Source organism: Suncus etruscus, chromosome 14 (assembly GCF_024139225.1).
Source record: "Suncus etruscus isolate mSunEtr1 chromosome 14, mSunEtr1.pri.cur, whole genome shotgun sequence".
Lineage (NCBI taxonomy): Eukaryota > Metazoa > Chordata > Mammalia > Eulipotyphla > Soricidae > Suncus > Suncus etruscus.
Genome location: NC_064861.1, coordinates 67,306,698 through 67,333,174, shown reverse-complemented (window position 1 = coordinate 67,333,174; position 26,477 = coordinate 67,306,698). Strand labels below are relative to the sequence as shown.

Below are 26,477 nucleotides of genomic sequence, written 5' to 3'. Positions count from 1 at the left end.
TGGTCCAGATGAGGCTTGCTTGATAAATGAGCTTGAGCCTGAGTCTTATAAAAAAGGCTTTTCCTGGGTTGATTGGATTTCAGGATAGCAATAAGGGATTTCTGACATGTGATACTATCTTTCATTTTATCTGTGAGCAAATAGAAGGTTAGTGAGGCTAAGTGCTTTGGCCAGAGCCTCCCAGCTCTGAGAGCAAAAGTGGAAAGCCAGGTACCACACCAGCTCTGTTACTTACAGTCACAGTGCCATCAGGGGCTGGCTCTGGGGCAGCCATTCTTACCCAGTAGGCCACACAGTCCTTGCAAGAGGCCCCTGAGAGGTTAGATTTGGCATGGGAGGCACAAAGGATGGTCTTTACCTTGGTGTTGTATGATAAAGCTCAAAGAGATTCAGTGTGTGTGTGTGTGTGTGTGTGTGTGTGTGTGTGTGTGTGAGTGTGTGGTGTGTGTGTGTATATGTGTGAGTGTGTGTGTGTGTGTGTAAAGCCACATTCCTTGAAAGCTTACCTCCTCTTTGGGTATGAATTTCACTTGCACGTTGGACTTCTCAAAAGGATCCAAGATTCCAGAAGTGGGCTGGATCTCAAAGATCCGCACTTTTGGCTTTAACTCAGAATGCAGTCTTCGTCTTAAGTACTTGGGAATGTGTTTCTCCAGCTGGTTCATAAGTGGGAGACAATTAGAGACCATTTTTCACGGAAAAAGGAACTTATTTCATCCTCCACACAATCTCCACTCAACGTCTACAAGAATTTGAAGCTGTCAGGCAGTGTATGGATACAGGGGCAAGAAGATGTTTGCCATAGAGGATGGCATGATTGGCTTGGAGTGTTGGGCCAAAAGCCTTAATTTTATTCAGCAGGGAATGCAAGTGTTGAAGCAAGAGAGTTTCAAAAGGAACATGGATATTAGAGCCATAAATCTGGCTCAAGTGGAGAGAAAGAAGGTAGGGGCAGTGAATTGACCACAACTCATTTACCTTGTTCACAGGCTTATCGACGCTGATAAACCATTCACAAGGGACTTGTTGCTGATTGGTGAGCTGAATGGTTTCCACGAGGCAAAATCCACACTGGATTGTGGCAAACTCCACCTTCCCACAGGACAGTGTCATGGTAGGGATGAGCACCTTGGCTTGGAGACAGACAGGAACAGTGGGTCCTCCCACTACCTGGAGTAGGAATAAAACTGTGATGACCATGTTGTTTGGGTGTGGAGGGAGAATTGGGACCTCCTGGAAAGGGCCAGTTTGCACATCTGGAAGCTGGACCTGAGCCCTCCTTACCTTAATGGGTAGGAAGGCTTCTTTGTTCCCCATAGTGGCAGTGGGTCCTTGGGTATCAAGTCTCACTTCAAAGGTTTCTGTTTCACAGGAAGGCAGGTTCTTGACCCGATCGAGTTCTGTACTGAAACCTGGACCAAGACAGATAAAGCAAGAAAAATACAGGCTTCTCAGAGTTTGCCAGGGCTCTGTTCTTGGGGACACAATGGTTGTTCAGAGATTCTGGGACTGGCCTGTATTCTCTCAGATGAACCCAGAGGGGCAAAACCTATGCTCCATAAGGCCAGTGAAGACAGGCACTTTTATGCTGTCCACTGGGATGAAGAAGGACAGTAGAAGGGCCCCCAAGCCCGTCAGGTTACCCGTGTCATGAAGGACGCGCTTGTCTGCATGGAAAGACACGGGGAAGTTGCTGGTGTTAGTGATCTTGACGATGTGGGTTCGGACATCCCCAAGGATGATGTAGCCAAAATCCAGGATATATTCTGGCAGATGAACCCTGAAATGGTTTTATAAGTTCTTGATACCAGTCACCAAACAGGGCATCCTTTTGAATCTAAGGCATGAAAGTGTGAGGCTTTCTACTGTTACGCACAGTCCCAGATTCTGGAGAGAGAAACAATTAATATTCCAGGACATAATCCTGTGTAGTTTCAGGAGTTCTCTCAATATTTGCTCAGAATGGGCCTAGTGGTTCTAAAAACTGGGATGGTGCATTCAGAAACTCGGGTAAATGGGCCTAGTGGGTTGGATATTAGAGGATGGTGGACAGATCGGGAGATGAATGAATCTTGTTTCTGGAGAGTCAACCACTTGCACACACCACTTGCTCTGCTTTACTCTGTCCCCCAGGGGTTGGAAGGGCACTCACTTGGATAATTTTCGGTAACTCCAATGACTGAAGTCCTCGGTGGGACCCCGGACTACTTTCTGATGTTCCATGGCATAGTCTTGCACTATAAGTCGTTCTACTTCCATCTGGATCTGAGCACTTATCTGAAGAGAGAGAGAAAGAAAGAGAGAAGCAAGATTATATTCCACAAAGGCATAGAAGATATATTTCTGAGGAACAGGAAGAAGAAAGTAGCACTAACGCAGAAGAGAAGACGGGCCCCTAGGAGCAGGAAGAGGTTAAGTGCAGGCCACTAGACCTGAAAGGGTTTTGAAGTTTATCCTGAAAGGGCAACATGAGAATTTGAGGGATTTGGAGTGGGATCAGCATCTTAGAGAGATCTTTACCTGCCAGGTGGACATTTAGGGATTGGACTGAGGGATGAGAGCAGATGTGATGGGTTGAAAGGGATGAGTTTTGGGGTCCTTTGGGAGGGAGGGATGTAAACTGGTGATGGTGTGTGGATGAAAACTAAACCAACTGTGGTCATTCTGCAATGGACACAGATCCCGAGTCACTGGGAAGAGACCCTGAGATGAACACCTACATTTAGAGCACCTACATTCTCTTTGGGAGAAGGCCCCTGGACAGCAGTTAGAGAAAGGAACAAATCTGAATATAGCTGGAACTCCAGGGTGAATGTTGAATGAACAAGCCCATTTGAAAGCTCTGTCCTGTAGGATTTGGTTATATGAGCTTCTTGAAATAACAAGTACTGAGAAGAATAGATGAGGGGGTGACTAGGCCATCAAGGATGGTGGTGAAAGGGAGGTGCCTATAAAGGACCAAGACAAAGATAAGTTTCTTTTTTCTTATTTTGGGGAAGGATTGGGCCACATCTGGTAGTGTTTAGGGGTTACTCCTGGCTCTGTGCACAGAAATCACTCCTGTCAGGCTCAGGAATACTGGGGATCAAACCTGGGTAGGCTGCATGTAAAGCAAATGCCCTCATTGCCATACTATTGCTCTGGGTGGCTCCAAAAGACCAGTTTCTCAGAAGATTTTTTTTTATTTTTATTGTGGCCAAAGTGAATTACAAATCTTACACAGTGATATTTAAGGTACACAGTGACAATAAATGAGGGCCTTTCCACCAGCAGTGTTGTCCTCCCTTCATCCCTGTTCCCAAGCATATATCCCTTATCTCCCTCCTTTATCCCCCAGAATGCTAGTGTAACTAAAAGCATATATGTTAACACTAATGTAAACCTCTTTTTTTTTTTTTGCAGTTCCAGATATTTTTACTAGTGATTTCTTTTTTTTTTGGTTTTTGGGCCACACCCTGTGACGCTCAGGGGTTACTCCTGGCTATGTGCTCAGAAGTTGCTCCTGGCTTCTTGGGGGACCATATGGGACGCCGGGGGATCGAACCGCGGTCCGTCCTAGGTTAGCGCAGGCAAGGCAGGCACCTTACCTCCAGCGCCACCGCCCGGCCCCTACTAGTGATTTCTTAAAGGTTTGGAGTCAAAGGAGCACTGTAAAAACAATGTTAGTGTGGCAATTATTGTTTGCATGGGCCCACCAAAGTATGGGGGTCATGGAAAGGAAAAATTTTGGCCTAAGTACAAGGAGACCCTACCTCTGAAATTTCCTGAAATAAGACCATTTCTAGGCTCCAGGAAAACTAATTTGTCCAATCTCAGTCATTGTCTGCAGTGTTCATACAGTTATATTTTTTCACAGTCTCTGTTGTTGATCTCACATTTCTGTATTGAAGGTCCTGGAATATGTATATCCTAGATTGAAGTCAGGATGGTGGGGAGCGGCGTCTAATTTCAACTCTCAATTAACGGGCAATGCAGAAAGCCCTGTCCACACAGGTCGTTGTTGTTTAAATCTTCTCAGTGTTAAAGGAAGACTCTTTTGAGTAAATCGATGTCAGAGCAGCAGTAGGGTCTTCCCTGGTAGAGGATTGCTTCCAGGTGATGTCATACACAACGTTGGATGTTTCATAGTAGCTTCCCTGGTTCAGGGGTGACTGGAAAATGCCCAAATCTCTGAGGCCTGTGCCAGGTCATCATGTCAATGTTCAGGGTTTGGAAGGTTCCATTGCACCACAATATTTGTGTGTTCCTATCTCTATTAGATAAGAACTTATTTGTATGTATAGTATTTTCCATTTTAATGTGCCCATGCAAACAAGGAATAATGCCACCTGGCATTACCAGTGCATAAGGAGGTCGAAAGAACAAGTCCAACAATCCCCGTGACCTGGTTCAAACATAAGCATTAAACTGAGGGACTCTTTCACCAAAATTCCTTATTGAACAGTTCACAGCGAGATTGGTGCCTATGGGGATGCTAGAACAAGTCCAACAATCCAATTGACTTGGTTCTTATATAAACGTTAAATGGAGGGACACTTTTACAAACTTCCTTATTTAACAAATAACAAAGGGAAGGAAAGCTAGAGAGGGACTCTTTCACCAAAATACCTTATTGAACAGTTCACAAAGAGGAGAAAAGATAAAAAGTGGGGGAAATAAACAATTTAACTTAAGACAGTGGACTCAATTGCCACCGTTCATGGGAACTAATCAGAAATCTAGTATGGTAGCAACCACAGTTACACAATGAAAGAAGGAAGAGGCCAAGAGGCCACTGAGAGTAAACAAGTAGGTAAAGAGTACTGGCCCCTTCCCAGCCTGAGAGTCCATCCTCTCATTTTTATTTTGAAAATATATGGTACCCCCACTCGAACTGGTCTCTTCCCAAACTGAGAGTTAATCCTCCCATTTATATTTTAAATATATAAGGTTTTTTAAATGGAGACCAATGAGAAGAAAAAAAGATACCAGTGAATGTCACGACGTAATGTCCTGACATACACCAGTGCTGCATCGCCCGCCATCCACCACATGTGTCCCCCTCTTAGTGTCGGGAGAGAAAGGGGGAAAGCCTGAGGACCACGATAGAGTCCACCTGGGCTGGCAACCAGAGAAGGCCTGGAGTAGAGGGGGAAATAGGGGAATGGCTGGAGGCCTGCCAAGCCTCCCAGCACCCCACAAGCTAGGGAGAATGCCACCCGGCATGGGGTGTCCCCTAACCCTATACCTATACCTCCAGGATCAAGGCACCGGAAGCCAGCTATCTGCCCGGCCCCTCCCTCTGCTCCTCCTTCCTAGAGTAGGGAAAGGGGGGAAGCCTGGAGACCCCAAATAGAGTTCACCTGGAACCCATAGCAGGCCACCCGAGGTGGCACTCAGGCCAAGCCTAGAGTCCAGGGGGAAATAGGGGAATGGCTGGAGGTCTGCCAAGCCTCCCAGCACCTCCCAAGCTAGGAAGCAGCCCAATTTTCCCTGTTGAAAAACAGAGAGATGTGACTCTACAAACTTGGTGAGTTCCCTTTGACCCTCTGATATATGCATAAATTTTCCAGCACTGCAAACGAACATCCTGGCAGCTTTTCCTTTCTGCAGTGCCTGTGAACCCTCCCTTGGGCACCCACTCCTGTAGTAACAGAGGTCCCCGGCACCATAGGTGGGCAGGAGATGGCTTCAGAGGGGCTTGTTTGTTAGCATACAACAATCCCACACCAAAAGGAGCAGGTGAGTGAATGTGCAGCACCCAGAGAAAAATGACACAGGGGAGTAGGCATGTGCATAATGGGCATCTGGGAGGTTGGGGCTCACATTGAGTCCTTGCCAAGGTCATTGCTGGTGGAGGCAACACACACTTCTGATTGTTCCAGAATCTCACGATGTCCCCTCTTCCCAACGTAGGTGGCTGGGTACCTGAGGTACTACTCCAGATCCACCCACTTCCTGGCTCCCTTTGCACACTTTCTGGGGAATCCCACCATTTCCTGTGAGGACTCACTGCCTGTTGACCCCCAATTATCCCCCTGATCCACAGAAGTGCATCCTCAGAGGAGGCCTCCACTCGGATGTGATGGAAACTGGTAAGCAACAGGGACCATTTAAAGAGTTTCTTTTGTTTTGTTTTGTTTTGTTTGTTTTGGGGTCACACCTGGCAGTGCTCAGGGATTATTCCTGTCTCTATGCTCAGAGATGACTTCTAGCAGGTTCCAGGAACTATATTGGATGCTGGGTCTTGAACCTGCATGAAAGGCAAAAGCCCTACTCACTGTGCTATTGCTTCAGTCCAAAGGAGTTTCTTTTCTCCCTTGCCTCCAACTTGGCTCACCTCTATCTTGTGGCCCTCCACTCTCATCTAAGCAAGACACTTCACAGCTTCACCCCCACATCTAATCAATCTCTAATCCTTGAACTTTCCACTTACTTTCCCCTGACACCATCTTGGTTTGCACCCTAAATCAAGTTTACCCTATGCATTTTCTTTCCTTTAACCCACATCTACTTTCTTTTATTTCTATTTCTATTTATTTTTAACTTTGCATTGATTGGAACTCTATTAGTTATCATACTATTAATGAGGATGTCCCATGAGTGTAATTCCAACACCACACCTATCACTACTGTATCCACCTCCTGAAAGACCCCAATAACACCCCTCCCTTTTAGCTCATCACATCTACTTTAGTTTCTTAGTCCAGTTTCTCAAAGGTCCACTCGGCAGCCTGAGAGATCTCTCAAGAATGCAGATCCCACACTGGAGCCTCCCATACTCCTGCTGCTGCCTCAGGATAAAATTCAAAACCCTCTCAGGTCCACAGGTCTCCACTCAAGTGCCCTGCCTCTTTCCTGTTCTCCTAGCTATGGCCCAAGCACAAGTGCACTTTCTGCCACAAATGGTCTATTTTTTTTTTTTTTACCTCTGAAGATTCATCCTCCAGCATTTCCTCTGTGATCTCCAAGTTTTCAAACATCTCATACTTGCTGTACTCTTTCTCTATCTTTTCTTGAGCCTGACTCAAGAAGACTTGGTACTTCTCAGCTCCTGTGAATAAAAGGGGAGGTGGGAAGGAGAGTTAGGAGATTAGTTCTGCCCAAGACCCTGAGCCAAGATGAGTGCCATAACAAGGACAAAGATTTTGTTGTCAGTGACATACATGGTGTATGTGTGTGTGTGTGTGTGTGTGTGTGTGTGTTGGGGTGGCCAGAAGGTTGAGGTTGGGGTAATGTGACCTTGGATAGATCCATGGGAGCAGACAGTCCAGATTCAGTGGAGGATCAAGAGGTGGGACTGGCTTTGGAAAGTGGAGTGGGAAGAGGAAAAGCAGGGGCATGAGGTTTAGCCAGAGTTGTTTAGAAAATGTTGATTTCAGAGTCTAGAGAGGAATTCATGAAGAATGAGACACATCTCTTTTTCTTTGTTTTATTTTGTGTTGGGGTTATACCCAAGGTTGGTCCAAGGGTGCTGGAAAGCTGTCCTAGCTAATTGCTCAGGGGCACCTTGCTGCGGTGCTCAAAGAACAATCCTGGGTATCCTATACACAAAGTAGGTGCTCAGCCTGTTGAAGCACTTCACTGGTCTGAGATGTTTCTCTCTTCCCTTATTCCTGTCCCCCAATCAAGAAGAGTCCAAGAGAGTTTCTAGCTAAAAGAGCTGCCTTGATATTTCCAAAAAGAATCCTTCTAGTACAAGTCTAGGGGGAAGATGCAAGCAGAAAAGTCAGAGAGGGGTCTGTGAGGTGACCAAGAATAGTTTAAATGGGCCTCTAAGCTGTGAGATGCTAGGAATGAAGGACTGGAGTATGGGTCTGCCTCCCTATACACTCTGCACTTGGAGACCAGTCCTTAATGCTTGGGTGAACATGCAGGGGAAAGCACAATATCAAGAGATGGAAGCTGGAAGAATAGAAAGGCCTTTGAAAGAAAGCACCATTCTTGTGAGTCCCATTTAGAGCAAGTACTTAGAACACTCCCATGAAGTAATTTGGTGATGGACAAATCAATGGGGGAGGTCTTGATTTTGTTCTTTGCTTTATTTGCTTGTTAGGGGACCATGCTCCAGAGTGCTTAATGGTAATCTGAGGTCTGTGGACTGTCTCAGGTGTTGTTACTGGCTTGTGGCATTTTGTGGTGCTGAGGATGAAACCCAGGTATCCCGTGTGTAAAGCTCACACTCAGTCCTTTGAGCCATCTTACCAGCTCTTAGGGGTCTTGATTCTGGATTGCTGTGAACCAGGTCTTATCTCCTTAAACTTGGGTTGCCAAGTTGCCACTCGACTTACCTTTGTTATTGAGGAATAACCTGGAGGGGTCCCAGGGAGAACTGGCAAGCTGACAGCATGGGAAGTCTTTAGGCTTCCAATGAGCAAGACCCACCTGCATCTTTTGTCACCCAGAGGAAAACTAAGAAAGTGGATCATAGTACCTCTGAGGTTTCTCGGGAGGTCAAGGGAGATTCGGGGGAAGACTCCCTCTCCACTCAGAGTGATCTTCTCTGGTTCCAGGTGGGCAACCTGTATCTGGAAACTCCTTTGAAAGACTTCAGGTATTCCAGGTAAGTAGTAAACCTTCAGCTTCGTCTCTTTGTGGGAATCGACAAAAGCCTGCAAGTAGGAAGGCAAGAGGGAGCTTTAACTCTGATGGGATCTTCTGCTTCTTGTATAATGATGGGTGAGGTGCTCCCCAGGACCTATGAGGCTGTTTTCATGGTCACTCCTCATCCCTGCAAGATCCTGTCCCCTGGAGCTATGAGAGAGTCACAGTACTGGAGGGCAAATGTTGCTGCAAAAAGGAATCACAGATCATAAATGAACACAACAAAAGAGGCTCATCCTGAAGGGAATCCAGAATGGGCAAAGTAAGACCACCACAAAGTGGTTTGTACATCATGAGACTGGCAGCATTTGCCACAGGCTCCCCAAGGTGAACACATATGGTGGGATTGCACATGCACTGGCATGATTCAGAACTTTAAATCTGAGGGAAGTTCTCTAGAAAAATACTTTCATTGTGGACTAGAAGACATGTAGCAGACAGACACAGGAAAGTTAAGGGTGGTCCTTGCTTTTATATTAAATACTGAGCTATGTATTTTCCAACAACTGAATTTTTGCATGGGATTCTGCTGAGATATTTTCCTATATGTGCTTATTTGTTCAATTATTAATATATGGTGAAATTTGATAATAAACACTCGCATTCATTTTAAGAATTAATAATGAGAATTAATGATAAGAATTATTAAACTTTACTAACAGAAAATCTGGCAAATACAAAGGAAAATGTAGAGAGAACATTGCACAGACACCTGAAAACCTTAGTCTAGTTCAAAAGAAAGGTTGTCAGATTTTCTTCTCTCCTGGAAGACCAACAGCCTCTACCTACATCTAACATATTCTTGTATATAAATGGTCCAGCTCCACAAGTGAACCTTATCAACCCACCAAGTCATCAAATTGTCCCTGCTCCACAACTCCTGGAACACATGGCCATGACAGTACATCTCTAAATTTTATAGTACTGACAGCCCAGTAGGAGCACTGCAAATTTGATGGTAAAATTGCATAGAAGTCCACAATGCTCAATTTGGAAACAAACAAACAAACAAACAAACAAACAAACACATAAGGTTCAACATGCACCAACCAGCTCAGTAAATCTTCAGACAATTTCTTTAGTAGTATCATTTGGGAGATAGAACAATGATCACTAATTTTCTTTTATTGATTTTTTTTTTATAATTCCATTTACTATTTTTTGTTGGAGCAAGCATTCTGAAGTAAATCTGACTAAGGGAAAGGCTTGGAGGCTGAGTGGAAAATTGGGGATATTTGTGGAGGAAAGGTCACACTAGTGGTGGAACTAGTGTTGGGATACTGACTGCCTGAAGCAGCTGTTTTATGAGCAACTTTGTAAATCAGTGTTTCGAAATAAACAAAATATAGAAGAAAGGGGTTGTGTGGGAAGGCTTCCTTATTGGTGGCATAGTATAGGCTAGGAGGTGGAGCTGAAACATCTCCCCCTGATCTCCTCCAGTCATGTGGACACTGGGGGTGGGTAGCTCCTTACCGAGTTGGGCAGGAGCAATGGCTCTCCTGGAAGTAGGTTATCTGGGGTGGACTGCTGTTTAGTCAGAACCTTGAACTCGAAGCTGACTTGGCCTGTGTTCCTCAGTGTGATTTCCTTCATGGTGACATGGTCGAAGAGCTTGAAGGAAGAGAAGGAGCAGAGCAAACCTTGGGCACTGCACTCGTGATCAAGATGGTGTGGCCAAAACCCCCAAACACACACCAGATGTGGATTTGGATTTTACTACTTTGGATGCAAAGGCTGGCCAGCCCATATTTCTCACTCCCACAGGGTGCCATGGGGATGGGAGGGAAGTGCCTTCACTAAAGAGAATTCATATTAGAGGATCTTTAAGGAAACTTTTCTGCACTAAGGTTTGCTCATTTACTTCTTGAGTTCAGAATATTCTAGAATTATACTCCCACCCTTTATTTCTATGGAGAAACAGGGCAATCATACTAGTAGACCAGAAGAGCTCTTTACCTAAGATTTTGCTAATATCAGTCAGTAGCTGGGAGGCCACTTCAGGGATTTGAAAAATAATCTGGGACAAGGACTGGCTGCTGCAGAAAATACAAAATTGAACTTATGCCCAAAGGATAAAGGATTCCGGCTAAACAGTATGTAGGAGAACTCTACATGGCCAACACTATGAAGAAGGTCTGGGGATAAACTTGATCTAAGCCATGATATTTAACTTACAAAACATGAAGCACAGATGTCAGTAATTACATGAATAGTTTACATGAAAGAGATCCAAACCCCCTTGGAATATAGTAAAAGCTAAACACTGAGTCTTATGGAGGTGAGAGGGATAAACATGAAATTAATTGACAATTACTTTAAAAGAAAGAAATTGGAAGCTCACACTATTATGGCAAAGACCACATTAGAGTTCCCAGAGAATATGAAAAGGCAAAGAGAAGGAAGGGCTGGAGTGGAATTTGGTTACAGATAAGGAATGAACTCTAAGAAAGAGCTTCAGAGCTATCTGTAGGTGTACCTATCTGAGACCCTGGATTTAGGTGTCAACCACAGGGCTGAGAAGAGGAGAGGGCTAGTTGGAGAAGCAGGGAGGTGGAAAGGACTTGTATACTGAGAGAGATGGTGGCAAAAGGTAGCATCTAATATGCTGAGCTTCAAATGCCAGTGGGAAAACCCAAGTAAAAATGATTGGCAGATAGCGGGCAGCAGAGGGGAGGATGAGGTTCAGGGTAGCAGACCAGGGACCAAGACTGGTGTATTGGTGACACTATGAGGTGGAAACATCCCAATACAAGGCCTGTAGCTTTGGTAACAGGCCAAAGCTGGTGGTCTCAACCTGGTGAATGGTGATACCTGTAATCCAAAATTGATCTCCTTGGTATCAAAGGAATAGCTAATGAGGGATGCCTCTCCCCGGAGGGTGACTTCGTAGGTGGGCCCTCCTTCCACTTCACATTGAGCTTTAGCCTGTGCGATGATGTCACAGTGTCCAAAGAAGGTGAATGAAATCTGTTGGGTGCAGAATGGCGGCAGCACCCCATAGAGGGGCAAGATATCAAAGACCTGCAGAGAAAATCATTTAAATGGGAGTATATGTGGGGGAGTAAGAACCACCAAATGAGTTAAGTTTACAGCCTCCTTGCTGATCTGAATTCACTGGACTCTGTGAGATGTGACTTGCTCAACACCCTGACAATGTCGGCAATAATATTTCTGTTTCTGATGTGGGGCGGGTCAGAGGAGAGAGAAGCTGATGGCTCCAGGACCCCATAGGCTGTTACTTACTTCTTCTATTCCAATGGGAAACGATTCTTCATGCTGAAAGATCTGTATGTAGTCCTGTAACTCCAGCTGGTTCTGGCTTAGGTTTACTCTTTCTATTTCATCAGAGTTCAATTTTGATGTCTAGAAATTAGAGGTGTTAAGAAAGGCTAGTGTGTGTTCAGAAGGGGTGAACCAAGGTGACTCTTCCCACCATGGACAGAAAAATGAAGTATGTCATGGTATAAAGTTTTAAAATAGCAACACACCCCTGCTCCTCATCTTATGGAGGTAACTGGACAAATGTTTCAAAGGTAAGGACAAGAGTCACACTGCAGCATTATTTATAACAGAAAAATACTCTGGGAGTCAACAGAATGGCTGAAAATAGGTGATGGTTTTAAATGAGCTGGGGGTGAAATTTGCATTGTATAGGAGGATATGGTGTATGATAAGGGTCTGAGATTGATGTGTGCCATACTTTGCTAGTGAAATACAGATCCACTCACATACAAGGATACACACTTCTCATGTGTCACAGCTAAGAACCCGAGCATGTTCTTTAGCAGGGAAATACAAATCTCAACAAATATGACACCAGTGGACCACATGAGAAAGAGTAAAAACTAGTGCTGGTGGGGATGTGAGGAAGAGAGAAGGAGTCCTTCTTTGCTGCTGGGTAGAAAACAGTATGGAGACTTCTCTGAAACTTGAGAACAGAGTTTCCATAAGATCCAGTTACTTCACCCATTGGTATCTACAAGGGTCACTCTTGTGCTCAGTGCAGTGTTATTCATAATAGCCAAGATTCAGAAATAATCTAAGTAACAAGGACTGAGGGGTAGATAAAGAAACTGTGGTCTGTCTACACAATGCAATTCTACTCAGCTGTAATGAAAGATGAGGGGGTGCAATTCACAACTATGTGGATGGCTCTGGAGAGCTTCCTGTTGAATGAAATCAGCAGGAAGGAGGACAGATACAGAATAAGGTCACTTGTATGTGGGGCATATGGAAGCATAATAAGGAAATAACCTATGGTCAATGGCAACAGACTTTGAGAGTTAACACACAGAACTGAGCTTGCCAAGGGGTAGAGTTGGTGGTAGGTGGGAAACAACTGTGAGACAATGGTGGAAGGATGCTGACACTGCTGGAACTATTACTGACACTATTGTAAGCCATGGCAACTCAACAAAAAAGAAAAACAAAAGAAAATGAGAGCATGTGTATGTTATGAGATTTTACATATACTGAAATCTCTGGGAGTCAATGTTTGCTAAAATTTTAGTAGCATTTTTTCTATGGATGCTGGAATTTTCAGATATTTTATTGTTACAATAATATTAATATTACTACTACTACTATTTATTATTATTATTATTATTCATTTTGGGGTCACATTTGGCAATGCTCTAGGGCCTCAATGGCGAACCGATGGCACACATGCTAGCAGTGGCATGCCGAAAGGTACGCAATTAAGATATGCGGCACGGTGGGTGGCGCGTGTGCCGGTGTCTGCTTTGTAGTTCACCTAGCAACAGGACCTAACTGACCATTGGGAGGACCGAGCATTGTGTGGCAGTTTGGGCACTCGGGATCAAAAAGGTTAGCCATCACTGCTCTAGGGTCTACTTCTGACTCTATACTTAGGAATCACTCCTGGTAGTCAAGAGACCATATAGAGGGTGAGGATTGGATCTGCCAGGCTTTATTCACTGTATTATCTCTCTGGTTGTCATTTCAGCTTTAAAAATGGAAGTAAAAAATTAGCATTGTAAAACATTGCTGAAAAATATAGAAGTGTAAGATAACACCCATCTGTTAATCCAAAGCAAAGGTATTCCTCAACTTTCTCTTTCCTTAAATCTCTCCCTTTGTTATGTAAAAGCATATCTGGATCTCTCTCTCTCTCTCTCTCTCTCTCTCTCTCTCTCTCTCAACTTCCCCCTCCTGGTGAATTGGAAATTCACTTAATAAAGAAAGAATGAGTTCTGGCTTGGTGCTCTAGGAGACACCACAGGGAGAAGCCTCTGATTCCACAAATCTGACTGGCTTGGTTTATTAATCCTTTGCCACTACCCTGCTTCTTCAGATCTGTCCACTTGATTCAGTGTGTGGGGTGATCTCACAACTCAGAAAATTTATTTTACAACTGAAACCTGAGCAGGGGCTATGTAATGTTCCAGTGAAGGCAGTGAAGGGTACTGGACACTTAGTCCACTTCCAGGAGGCCTTCATGGTGATAATCCACCAGAGGGTCAAGGCACTCACCATCTTTGGGGCCTTCTTGGGTCCCTAGATCTTGGGTTCCTGTTCAGTTGTAAAATAAAACCCACTAGTTGTGAAATCACCCCAGGTACCACATCTCCAACCCCAAGCAGATGGATTTGAAGAAGCAGGGTAGAGGTAAAGGATTTATAAAACCAAGTCAGGGGGCCGGCAAGGTGGCGCTAGAGGTAAGGTATCTGCCTTGCAAGCGCTAGCCAAGGAAGGACCTCGGTTCGACCCCCGGCGTCCCATATGGTCCCCTCAAGCCAGGGGCAATTTCTGAGCACTAAGCCAGGAGTAACCCCTGAGCATCAAACGGGTGTGGCCTGAAAAAAAAAGTTAAAAAAAAATTGAAAAAAAAAAATGGGCCCAGAGAGATAGCACAGCGGCGTTTGCCTTGCAAGCAGCCGATCCAGGACCAAAAAGGTGGTTGGTTCGAATCCCGGTGTCCCATATGGTCCCCCGTGCCTGCCAGGAGCTATTTTCGAGCAGACAGCCAGGAGTAACCCGAGCACCGCCGGGTGTGGCCCAAAAGCCCAAAAGCCAAAAAGCCAGAAAAAAAAAAAAAACCAAAATAAAACCAAGTCAGTCAGGAAAGATACACAGAGTATGTCTGTGCCTGGAGGTATCTGAGCACCAAGCAGAACTCGTTCCTTATTAAACTAATTCCTAATTCACCAGGAGAAGGAAGGGGGAGAGACAAAAGTACCTATCCAGGTGGGGTTTTACATATCAAAGGAGAGATTTAGAGGGAAGAGGAAGATGGGAAACACCTTTATTTTGAGCTAATAGCTGGGTGTCATTTTACATAGAAGTAAGGAATTAACATTTGAAAACATTTTGGAAAATCCAGCAAGTTTCACAGAGGAATAGATGTTATAACCACTAGATTATACTGCAGATTGGTATGCATATGTGTTCTGTGTGTATAAATGTCTATGTCTATATATGTGTATATGTCCTGCATTCATACCCATGTGGTTATATTTTCTTTATAAATATCATTAAAATGTTTTATGAAAATAGGTGACCTGGTATACATGGACCTGGTATAACGGCACAATTTCAAAATGGTATCTAGAAAAACTTTAATATGTGAATGTGGTAAACAAATATCTTGACTTCCCAGGTCTTAGATTATTTTGCATCCCACTTGGCTATATCCTTTTTACTCAACTACCATTTATTGTGTTATGAATCAGCATAATCCTACATCCTTAGTATATAACAAAATAGAAAAACAAAATAAAAAAATTCTCCCATGGTAATGCTTCTATTCTAGAGATATTCAAGAAATGCAAATCTACCTCTACTTGAGACAGAATAAATACAGTGGTTAAAAGTAAGCCAGATCACCAAAATCCCTGGTGCTTGGCAGATGGTTCCTTCACTGGTAAAATGGAAAAAAGAAAATAGTGCCCACCTCACAGAGTTGCTGAGATATTATTAATACACAAAACCCAAAATGATGCTTAGAAAAGTCTAAGGAATTTAAGTGCTCGGTAAATTTTAGTTGCATTTTTTTTTTTTGTTTTAGGGCCATATTTAGCAGTGCTTAGGGATATTTCTGGTTATGTACTCTTTGCAGGCTCAGAGGACTACATGGGATGTGGGTATTGAATCCAGTTCAGCCACATGCAAGGTAAATGCCCAACCTATTGTGCTATTGCTCTGACCCCTACACACTAAACTTTTGATCCATTGTTCAACCATATGCCATAGTGGTCATGCCAATCCATAGTCTTATCCATAAATCCATAGTCCTACCCTTAAAGAGAGAATCCCCTACCACCATGGAGATAAGCACTATTTAAGGAGGATAGACACTAGCATGACAAATCAACAAAACTCTCTTATTATTATTATTATTATTATTATTATTATTATTATTATTTGGTCTTTGGGTCACATCTGGCAGTGCTCAGGGGTTACTCCTGGCTCTATGCTCAGAAATCGCTCCTGGCAGGCATGGAGGACCATATGGGATGCCGGGATTCGAACCACTGTCCTTCTGCATGCAAGGCAAACCCCCTACCTCCATGCTATCTCTCCAGCCCCTCTCCTCTTATTTCTAAAGTGTTCTAGAAAACATCTCCATGGCAAAAACTTTGTATCTGACAATTTCCTTAGCCCATAGTCTGGGTTTAGGAGAAATTTAGGGTGTGCGTTCCCTGATTTTTGAACAGGGAATCATTTCTCTTTTGGTAGCCTCTCTAGGGGTTGAGGGAGTCCAAGATAACCCAGTTTTAGAGATCATGAATTTTCCATGATAGAGAATGTATTTGATAAGGTATCCATGGCTTTAAGAAGTGGATTTTGTGGGTATCTGGGAAGGAAGTGACCCAGGAGAAGTTCACAGCTTCATCTCAATTTACCCTGGTGTTCCCTTGTTCCCCAGTCCTGGCTCTGCCCATGTTCTTGGGGAAGGGCCCGAGATTTGCCAACCCATCCCATAAAGCAACCATACTTCTGACACTGTTATCACTGGCCCTTTAGTCTTGTTGAGTTCTCTTTCTTCAGACACCATCTCTTCATCCACAAGAATAGTCCTGGGGAGTTAAAGAGATGTAGAGAATCACTCACCAGAGAGAAACAATGCCACCTTCTGCTGCCATCATCCTTCTCTCCTCAACCCCTCCTCAGTCCTCCAAAGAATAAGTGGCATTCTCACCCAAGGGGGGCCTTTCTCAAGAGGTCATTACAATGGGCCTTACTCGCTGCCTCCTACATGCCTCCAGCATGTGGTCTTAGGCATCACACTGGTCCCTCTCCCATAGGCATCATTTTTTTTAGTAGTTGTTATTTATAATCATTTTGATACAAACCATTCTCAACTAATGTGAGATATCACCTAGTGGTTTTAATCTTTATTTAAACACTGTGATTACAAACATGGCTATTCTTGAGCTTCAGTCACAAAAAGAACACTACCCTTTTTTTTAGCAGTGCAACATTCCCACCACCAATGCACCCCATCTCCCTTCACCCACACCCTCTGCCTGTATTCGAGTTAGGCATTCTACTTCTCTCACTCATAAACACTGTCATGGTTGACATGGCAGCCCATGACTGATGTACAGGGAATTTTGAGAGGTGCCACTATTTCTACATAGCAAGATAAGTCTCCAGAGTCCAAGGTTAATTTAGTCATCAATGGAACTTTTTCTTAGGGGTTTAATATTTGGTCAATGGTCCTAGTCTTTTCTGATTGGTGCAGGCTTTAGAAAGATGGAGAAGACCATTTGAAGGGAAGGGCATGGCTCCTCAAGACTCAGGAGGCTACAGACTTGGCTTTATAGCCTGGAGGCCCAGTCTAGGGGCAAATGCATTAAGTGATGACACTTGAATGAGTGGCTAAAGAAATGAAGTCAGTGTGGAGAGGAGAGTGCTCTGAAAATTCATTTTGCTGAAGCCTTGGCACTTACTTGATGTAGTCATTGATGTTGATATCCACACAGTCAAGTATGGGGAGGACTTGGGAGCAGATTGAGGGGGTTGTCACAGACTCTGCCTGGGACATGGTGGCACTGTAAGGCTTCACTGGGCTTCTCATAAACCTGCGGAGAAGCACAGGTGCACAGCAGGGCTTGGCAGTCAGTATTACCCTCTTTGGGTCTTGGTTGGGATCTCACTGTCTTCAAAAAGGTTCCTATACCCATGTTTGGATTGTGTGTCTCTCTCATGTATCCCAGCCTCATCTCTGAGTTTCCATGTGGCTTAAGGCAGACCAGATGACTCCAGCTGACATTCCCTTGAGTTGACATGATGCCATGCTGGGCAGTTCTAAAAGGTTCCTTAAAACTAAGAGTCTTGGGGCCGGAGAGATAGCATGGAGGTAAGGCGTTTGCCTTTCATGCAGGAGGTCATCGGTTCGAATCCCGGCGCCCCATATGGTCCCCTGTGCCTGCCAGGAGCAATTTCTGAGCCTGGAGCCAGGAATAACCCCTGAGCACTGCCAGGTGTGACCCAAAAAAAAAAACAAAAAAAAAAAAAAACTAAGAGTCTTGTACCCACCCACTTATGGGTGAATACTGACTCAGTAAGTCTCAGGGAAGGTCAGGAATATATTTTTGCCTCAATAATATCCCCAGGTGAGTTGAATGCACAGACAAATTTCAGATTAGCTATGGAACAGGAAGTGATGGCTCAGACCTGGGGCTGATAATTAATTTGGGGCTCTCACTTGGCTGGAAATAGCTAGAGACAGTGGAAATTAGCAGGGGGTCAATGTGGAGTGTGATTAAACCACCCCAGATGGACCAAGACATCTGCCAGGATGGGGTGGGGAAATGGCCTGGCTGTTGTCCCACAGATAGAAGTCTCACACGGCATTTGCACCCCCCCCCCAGACGCTGTGCTGAAGAAAAATGAAAGCAAATGGGAACCTCTACAAAACAGATACACAGCCCCAGGGAGTGAGTCCAAACCTGAGGAAAACAACACCCAGAATGACAAAGACACCTGGACAGTCAGGAAGTGGGGGCATCTTTGGAAGCAAATGAAGGAGCGGGGCAAAGTGATAGAGCTGCCAACCAGATGGATCCACAGGAGGCATGAGCCAATGTCAGACTGGGCGCTGGAGAGACAGAGCTCAAGGGCTGGAATGTGTGCCCCGTGCATATAGGAAGCCCAAGTTCCATCCTCAGCACAACATGATTTCCAAGAAACTACAAGGAGGGTTTCCCTCTTCTCTAATAGAGTACAAAGCCAGGGGCATTGCTGGGTGTGACCCCCAAACCGAACTCCAAACTATGGAGGAAGTAACTGGATTCAAGCTTAAGAAGAGGAATTGTGAAGCCTAGACTCTAGACCCTTTCGTGGGGAGGAAGGGATATGTTCTGATTTCCTCTAAAAACAGAGAAGGACCACACCTAACAAACAGATTTGCCCAAAGTGTGTGGCTGTCTGGTGAGGAGTTAGAGGGAGGCATCCCTAACACTGCCGGGCGTTCGGCCAACACGGCCACTTCTCCGGACGTACCAGAAGGTGGCCCCACAGCTCCATGCTCAGCGAGGTCGCCCCACAGGTGGGCCCGAAGCGCCCCTATCTACAGCTTCAAAGCACCTTAGAAATACCTTCAAAACAGGATTTTTTTTAGGGCATTTTCTTCACATGTTGCCTTTCAGGAGAACTGGTGAGCTTTGGGGGGATTTTAATTAATACTAACTCCTGGATATATCAAATGAGATGAGCTCTCTCTCTTCCTAAAAATCAGCTCCCAAATGAAGCAGGCAGCTGGCTCCCCCTGGGCACTCAGGCAAAGGCAGAGGCTGCTCCGTGGCCCATTTCTAGGAGACAACAGCATCCCCTGAGCACCAGAGTGGTGGACGCCTCTGCTCATAATGGACACAGCCAATTTATGTAGAATAAAGCAACCAGATTTCTTCAATGATCACATAAAAGAAACCCCCCAAAGTTTCACAGCACTCAGAGATGGAATGAAAAACAGCCCAATTCATGTATCGATGGAGTAATTCAAGTATCGACAGAACAACATACACAGCACATCTACACATTGGTCCCTGATGTGCAGGCCACCTTTAAGTGGCCCCTGACAAGAGCCTGTGGCTCTTTCCCTTTGAAGGCCTCCTTCAGAGCCTTGGCTCTCATTTACAAAGGCTGTCCTACAAAGGTGGGAATTTGGACAGGTCGAACCTGAGAGATGACTTACAAATGCTCCATTAGGGCCAGAGGTGAGTGTGATGGTTTCGCTGGGCCTGCATAGCTTTGTGTGTGTGAGTTCCTAAGTGGTCTGGTAGGGACGCTGGCAGAGATCCTCTCTCAGAGCATTCCAGAGATTGTAGAAACACACTATTAGCAGGTTTGTTGGTACCTGGGAGATGCAAGCCTCCCAGGAGTGGCTCCTTGTTACTCAGGCTGTCCTCTATCTGATGGGGTGATGATGAGACACAGGGCTTCAGTCCATCTTTATGCTGCATGTCTTTTTGCTATGGACACTGTGGCGTGGTGGGTGAAATCTCTCAGTCAAAAGGATATATGAAGTCTGAAAGGGCCTCAACTGGGCCTTTGGTCAGAGAAGATACTTCTAGAGAGGTTGAGAGCACTGGGGCAAGGAGGGAGGGTGGCATGTTCTTCTGGTTGCCTTGTACAGTGCTGGTGCTTTCACAGCAAGAGGATGCAAAAAGGGCCTTCTGCAATGGGCACCACTTGCTGTGAAGACAGAGGTGTAAGGGGCTTGGAGACACTGAGTGAGTAGAGGACTGTAAGAGAGAGGCAACGATTTCAGTAGAGCTTGAGCAGCCACAGACAACAGAGAAAGAGAGTTCCATTCTTAAGATTACTAACAAGGGGGAACATCTTTATGGGTCGTACATGATTCTTCTTCCTCCAAATATTTTTTTCTTTTTTTGGGTGGGGGCATGCCTGGCTGTGTTTGGGGTTTACTCCTGGCTCTGTACTTAGGAATTACTCCTGGCGGTTCACAGGGGACCATATGGGATGGGGGGGGGGGGAACAAGCCCAGGTTGGTTGTGTGCAAGGCAAACACTTTGCTGTTGTACCCCAGCTCTCTACTGGAATTTTGACTAAAATGATACTGTAGTTCATTTTGGGGTGGCAAGATAGTATTTTTTTTTTTTGGCCAGGTTGATCTTTTAAATAAAAGAACATAGTATATATCATTCCGTATTTAGATGTTTCTAAATGATTTTAATCTTTTTGATTTTTGAGTTACACTTAGTGGTGCTTAGGGATAATTGCTGGCTCTGTGCTCAGAGATCACTCCGGTGTTACTCAGGGGACCATATGTAGTGCCAGGGATCTAACCAGGGTCAGCTGTGTACAAGGACCTTAAACTCTGTATGATCTCTTCAGTTCTTGCCTTAATAAGGTTTGATAACTTTATTTTTGGAGCTACAAAATACACAAAATACACTTTTTTAAGGCTTATTCCTGGCTTTTCAGTCAGGGATAACTCCTGGTGGTGCTGGGGGACCATAACAGATGCCAGGGATCAAACTCATTCAGCCACATGCAAGATAATGCCCTACCTGCTGTACTATTGCTCTGGCCTCAGTACATGTATTTTATATGCAAATACCTTGCTGGTTTTCATTAGCTATACTCCTATGGACATTTAAAAAACTGCATCCTATTTCCTATTTGTTGTTACTATTCAGATTTAAAATTGACTTAATAACTTAGGGATTTGTCATGCTCACTAAATTCTTCTGCTAATTCTCATAGTTTGCCTGTAGATTGTTTTGAATTTTCTAAGTTGCTAGTGATAACATGGCAGTTTTTATTTCTTCCTTTCCAAAATGGTCCCTTTAATTTATTTTCATATCTCCCGATGCTGGCTGAAATCCTAAGTAAATTGCTGAATAGAAATGCCACTCTTTTTTTGTTTCTGATTTTAAAAGGAGATGATGAAACATTTTAGAGCTTTCTCAAGTTATCCTTGATTGGGTTAGGAATTTTCCATAGACAGTTATTTAGTTTTATTGAATATAGCCTTTCTTAGTCTATTGAGATGCCCATATGCTTTTTGCACTTTAATGTGGTAAATGAAATTATTTGATTTTTTTTCTATGGAACCAATCTGGCATTCCTGAGATGAACCAAGCTTGATGGTGACCTGCCTTTTTTATCCTTTGCTGGGTTCAGTTTGCTAATATTCTGGTGAATATTTTGCATTTATATTTTTGAATTAATGAGTGAGAATAGCCTGAAATATTTATGTCTCTGACCTGGCTTAATGAGTTTTAGTATGATGATTAAATTTGTTTCATAAGATGAATTGGGTAATATTTTCTTCATAATTTTTCCCTGTAGAGAATTGGTGTAAGTTTGGAATTATTTATACCTTGAGTGCTTGGAAGAACTTGCTGTAACTAGCAGGACTTAGTGATTTAGAAGAGACATTTGAGATGCTAAATTCCTTCAATGGTTACACATTTATTTATTTATTTATTTTTTGGAGTTAGTTTTGGTAAGTTGTCCTAGCATATTATGGGTTTTTTGTAATAGGATCTTTAAACTCTTCAAATGTTCCCTCATATATTTGATAATTCTCTTAAAAATATTTTTTTTCTGAAGCACTGCATGCACTGGGTTGAATAGTCAGCCTCCAAGAACAAGAACAAGCCTCCAAGAACAACCCAGGTGGGCATCCGGGGAATGATTCGGCTGTGGCGAATCACCTATAGAAGGAGGAAGGGTGTCATGGTAGACACAGACAGAAGAGCCCACGGTAGCCAAGAGGGGACCTTTGGAACAGCCGCATCCTCCTGAGTTGGGAGGGGCATGCCCTGCCAAAAACTCTGGTTACAGGCTTCCAACTTTGAGAACTATGAGAAAGAACAATTTCTGCTGTTTTTGCCTTCCAGTCAAGGCACTTTCTTTAGGCCACCCTAGCAAATGAATCCAAACTAATAACAGTTCTCCTGGAGCTTTCAAGACAAAGACATCCAAGAAATTCTGCCAGCATACCCAGAGCTAATCCAACTGCTCAGTGCTAAAGACTCTGAATGAAGACTCATGATAGAGGCAGCCCTAGGCCCGGCTCACATCAAAAAGCTCACATGTGCCTTGATGGCTGTGGATCAGAGTGACAGGTCTCTCCTGTGCTTTGTTGATCACCTCTTTACTGAAGATGGAGCTAAAGAGGATTTGCTCACTAATCAAGATGTGAATCTTCTTACACTCTCTGGCAGCTGGTTCTATGCTCTAATGACTGGAGACTTTCCTCAGTCACACCGGGAGCTGAAGAACCAGGAGAGGCTGAATGTGCCGAAAGAGCCAGCGATGGGTGGTTGAGATACAGGTGGGGCTTTTCCAGAGTTGGAGATCTCCAGCTCCATAGTCCATGGAACACTGCTAAGATGGCCTTGTCTCTTGGGGGCTCTTCCAAGCAGCTGGTACCAAGCTTCATGATCAGAGGAGAACATAGGTAGGCTTTGGTGGTCATATCAGTGGGCAGCTATTCTCTCAGCAGACCTACAACCCACCTCCTTTCTCTGCCTGGCACTTTCCACTTCTTTCCTCTCAAAGGTTCAACCTCACTCGAAGTGGTGGTGGTGGTGGTGGTGTGGTCTCTGAGGTCCTCAGTCATGGTTCAGGGATGGACCGAGAAATCAACCAGAGCCACTGAGTAGCTGCAAACCATCTTCCAGATGTTACTTCAGAAAAAGAGGCTCTGCCCTATCCCCTCCAGTTTTACACCTGGACTAAGAAAAGGCAGTAGATGAGCATGAAGAGGCCAACTGAGAAAGGAGCCAGAGTAGAAGAAGGCGGAGATGGCAGGGTAGAGGTTCCAGGTACAGGGCAGTTTCTGAGTCCTGGGTCAAACTGTGCCTAAAGTCCCACACTAGACATTTTCTATTATATGAGCCAATATGTTCATTTAAAAAAATAGTTTGAGTTGAGAAACATTCCAGCAAACACACCATCCCCCTTCCTCCAGTCCACTGGGCAACTCCCTTAGGGCTTAGGGAGAGAAATGAAATCTAGAATAGTGGTGTCCCCTGGTAGGGCCGCCCCATAGCTCAGGCTACATCTCAGAGAAGTCCTAGTTGTAGGGTAACAGAAACCTAGGAATAAGGAAATCATGCACAGAAAAGGAAGTCCTATAAAAGGAAGCCCTCGCCTCTTCACTGCCTAACCCTTCCCCAACCCCCCCAATGATGACCATGGTAGGTGAAGCTGGTGAAAGTGCATCTCTGGGCCTGGAGAGATAGCACAGCGGCGTTTGCCTTGCAAGCAGCTGATCCAGGACCAGAGGTGGTTGGTTCGAATCCAGGTGTCCCTTATGGTCTCCCGTGCCTGCCAGGAGCTATTTCTGAGCAGACAGCCAGGAGTAACCCCTGAGCACCGCTGGGTGTGGCCCAAAAACCAACCCCCCCCCCAAAAAAAGAAAGTGCATCTCTGAGAAACCAATGGGAGTGTGAGCAGAGGTCCCCAAAGGCCACCACAGGTTTAGTTATCATCTGCCTTGGGCCTGGAGCCTAATCAGTGCTGAGAAATGCTTGACCTGTGCTCAGGTCTGAACTCAGGGTAAAGATTTATTTTTTTGTTTTGGGTCACACCCGGCAGTGCTCAGGGGTTACTCCTGGCTCTATGCTCAGAAATTGCTCCTGGCAGGCTCGGGGGACCATATGGGATGCCGGGATTTGAACCACAGTCCTTCTGCATGCAAGGCAAACTCCTTACCTCCATGCTATCTCTCCGGCAGTGGAGACACCCCAGCAGTGGTGGCTTGGGTTCTTCCACTCACAGAGACATGGTGTGTGTGTGTGTGTGTGTGTGTGTGTGTGTGTGTGTGTGTGTGTGTGTGAACATCACCATGGGTTGCTTTTTCCCAGGCCCTCTGGGCTCATCCTCCGAGGGGGCTCAGAGCCCTTCTGAACCAGAACCCCAGCTGACAGTTGGCCACACAGGTGTTGGGGGAGGGCGGCGCACTGCACCTTGTCACTGAGATGTGATAGTGGGGCTGGATTAGGGACATGCAGGCATGGTTCATGGGAAAGATGCTCTGAATGTCTCAGCCAGAACTGGCACACCAGCAAGTGCCACACACATTCATGCATGGATACATGCACACACACGCTTACGTGTACACAGATGCACACAGACACCCACTTAACACAAAGTGTGCAGGCACAACAGACATACACATGTAGACACATGAGCACATAGCCAACTCACACAGCATGCATGCATAACACTCATATATGTGCACAACACACACATGTACACGTAACTGGCCAGACAGGAGTGTGGGGTGGCCTAGGGAAAGGGAAAGCAGTCCCTCACTGCAGTCTGGTGTCCTGTTGTGAGGCTCAGACATGCTTTAACAGGAGAGAAAGGAAGGAGGAGGAGGAAAGTGACCTTTAGCTGTGGGTCATGCTCCACTGACGCCCTGCCCAGAGGGAATCTAAGTCACTGTCTGAAGGGCAAGTGGTGTGATTTTTTTTTTTTCTTCTCTTCAAGGTGATATTTTTACTTGATCCCTTCCTTTGAGTCTTGCCAGGTGCATCAGGAAAGAAACATTTATTTATTGGTTTTTTTGAGCCACACCCGTTTGATGCTCAGGGGTTACTCCTGGCTAAGCGCTCAGAAATTGCTCCTGGCTTGGGGGGACCATATGGGATGCCGGGGGATCGAACCGTGGTCCTTCCTTGGCTAGCGCTTGCAAGGCAGACACCTTACCTCTAGCGCCACCTCACCAGCCCCATGGGAAAGAAACATTTAGCCACTAGGACAGGCCTCTGCCACCACCTGGGCAGGCACAGCCCACCTCTTCTCTACCCTGTCTCCTCATTGCCCAGAGACAGGATGCCTAGGGCTGGGTCCTGTGGTGGTGGTGGTGGTGACGACAGGAATGTGCATGCAGGTGACAAGGACATGTGTGCTAGCCTCCCAGGGAAGTGGGGCAGAAGCTGTGGTTGCAAGTGTGAGCGGAGTGCCAAGGAATGAGGCTCCACTGTGTGTAGTAGATCTGGTGCGGCTCTGTACCCAAAAAAACTGGGGCTCCACTTTTTTAGAAAGCAGCAAAGAGCAGCTGGACAGGTGAGTTGGCTAAAGAGGTGGGTGTTACAGGGGGCAAGGAACAGAGAAGGGACAAATTGCAAGAGCTGGAAATAGCTTTTAGGAACCTTCTAGAACAGCCAGCAGATGATGTTTGCTCTTACAGAGGCTGGTGGGCACCAAAGGATGAAAGTTGTACTGGCGATGTCTTGTCACTGGCTGCATGTGAGGGGAGGGGGGGATTTGTGGGGGCAAGTGACCATCAGGGACTGTCATAGTGCTGAGCGATGAAGGGTGACAGTGGCAGAAATGGGGCTGGGAGTGTTTAGAAGCTAGACTCAGATTTGAGGGGAAAGAGGTCAGAATCTGGTATTTATCCAGACACAGATGCAATTCCCGGCTGCAGGGGGCAGAAGGGGGAAGGCAAAGGGATGGGGTCTCCTGTGGGGGTCTTGGACAGGAATCATGTGGGGACCTGCAAGAGGCAGCGTCCTCAGAAGGCGACATCAGGAAGGTACCCAGGTGGGGCTGCACAGGAAGAACAGAGCCTGGGGGACCCCATGTGCTCCTGAGTAGCTGGTAGACACAAGAAGGCAGGAGCATGTCGTTAAGCCAGGAGTCAGGCGACTGGCCTGAGGGGCTGCTGTGACCCTGCTCTGTGGGGCTTCATTCTCTCACCACTGCCTGAGAGTCTCCCTACCTTCCCGAGGGCACCAGGGGTTCCACACATTCACTCACACATCTGGTCTGGCCTGTCCCATACATGCTCCTATTAGGATGGAGGCCTTATCCCTATCTAGGCACTCTGAGGCCATGGAGGCAGGCCCAGGCTGTGGCTAATTTCTGAGACAAGGATTCACATTTTCTTCCTGGGCACATGGGCGCAGGTCTGTGGGCAAGCCACACATTACCCAGTG

The 26,477-nt window shown here is 45.4% G+C and overlaps 1 protein-coding gene across 1 annotated transcript in view; it reads right to left on the bottom strand.

Annotated features, from left to right (window-relative positions):
* HYDIN (HYDIN axonemal central pair apparatus protein) overlaps positions 1-26,477 on the bottom strand; it is a 263,378-nt gene that overhangs the window by 73,609 nt on the left and 163,292 nt on the right. The window contains 12 exon segments of the mRNA XM_049786325.1: positions 507-656; positions 979-1,170; positions 1,285-1,412; positions 1,644-1,780; positions 2,153-2,277; positions 6,909-7,033; positions 8,414-8,591; positions 10,057-10,194; positions 11,395-11,604; positions 11,827-11,946; positions 16,541-16,622; positions 17,499-17,630. Coding sequence (XP_049642282.1) covers positions 507-656; positions 979-1,170; positions 1,285-1,412; positions 1,644-1,780; positions 2,153-2,277; positions 6,909-7,033; positions 8,414-8,591; positions 10,057-10,194; positions 11,395-11,604; positions 11,827-11,946; positions 16,541-16,622; positions 17,499-17,630 — 1,717 coding nt within the window.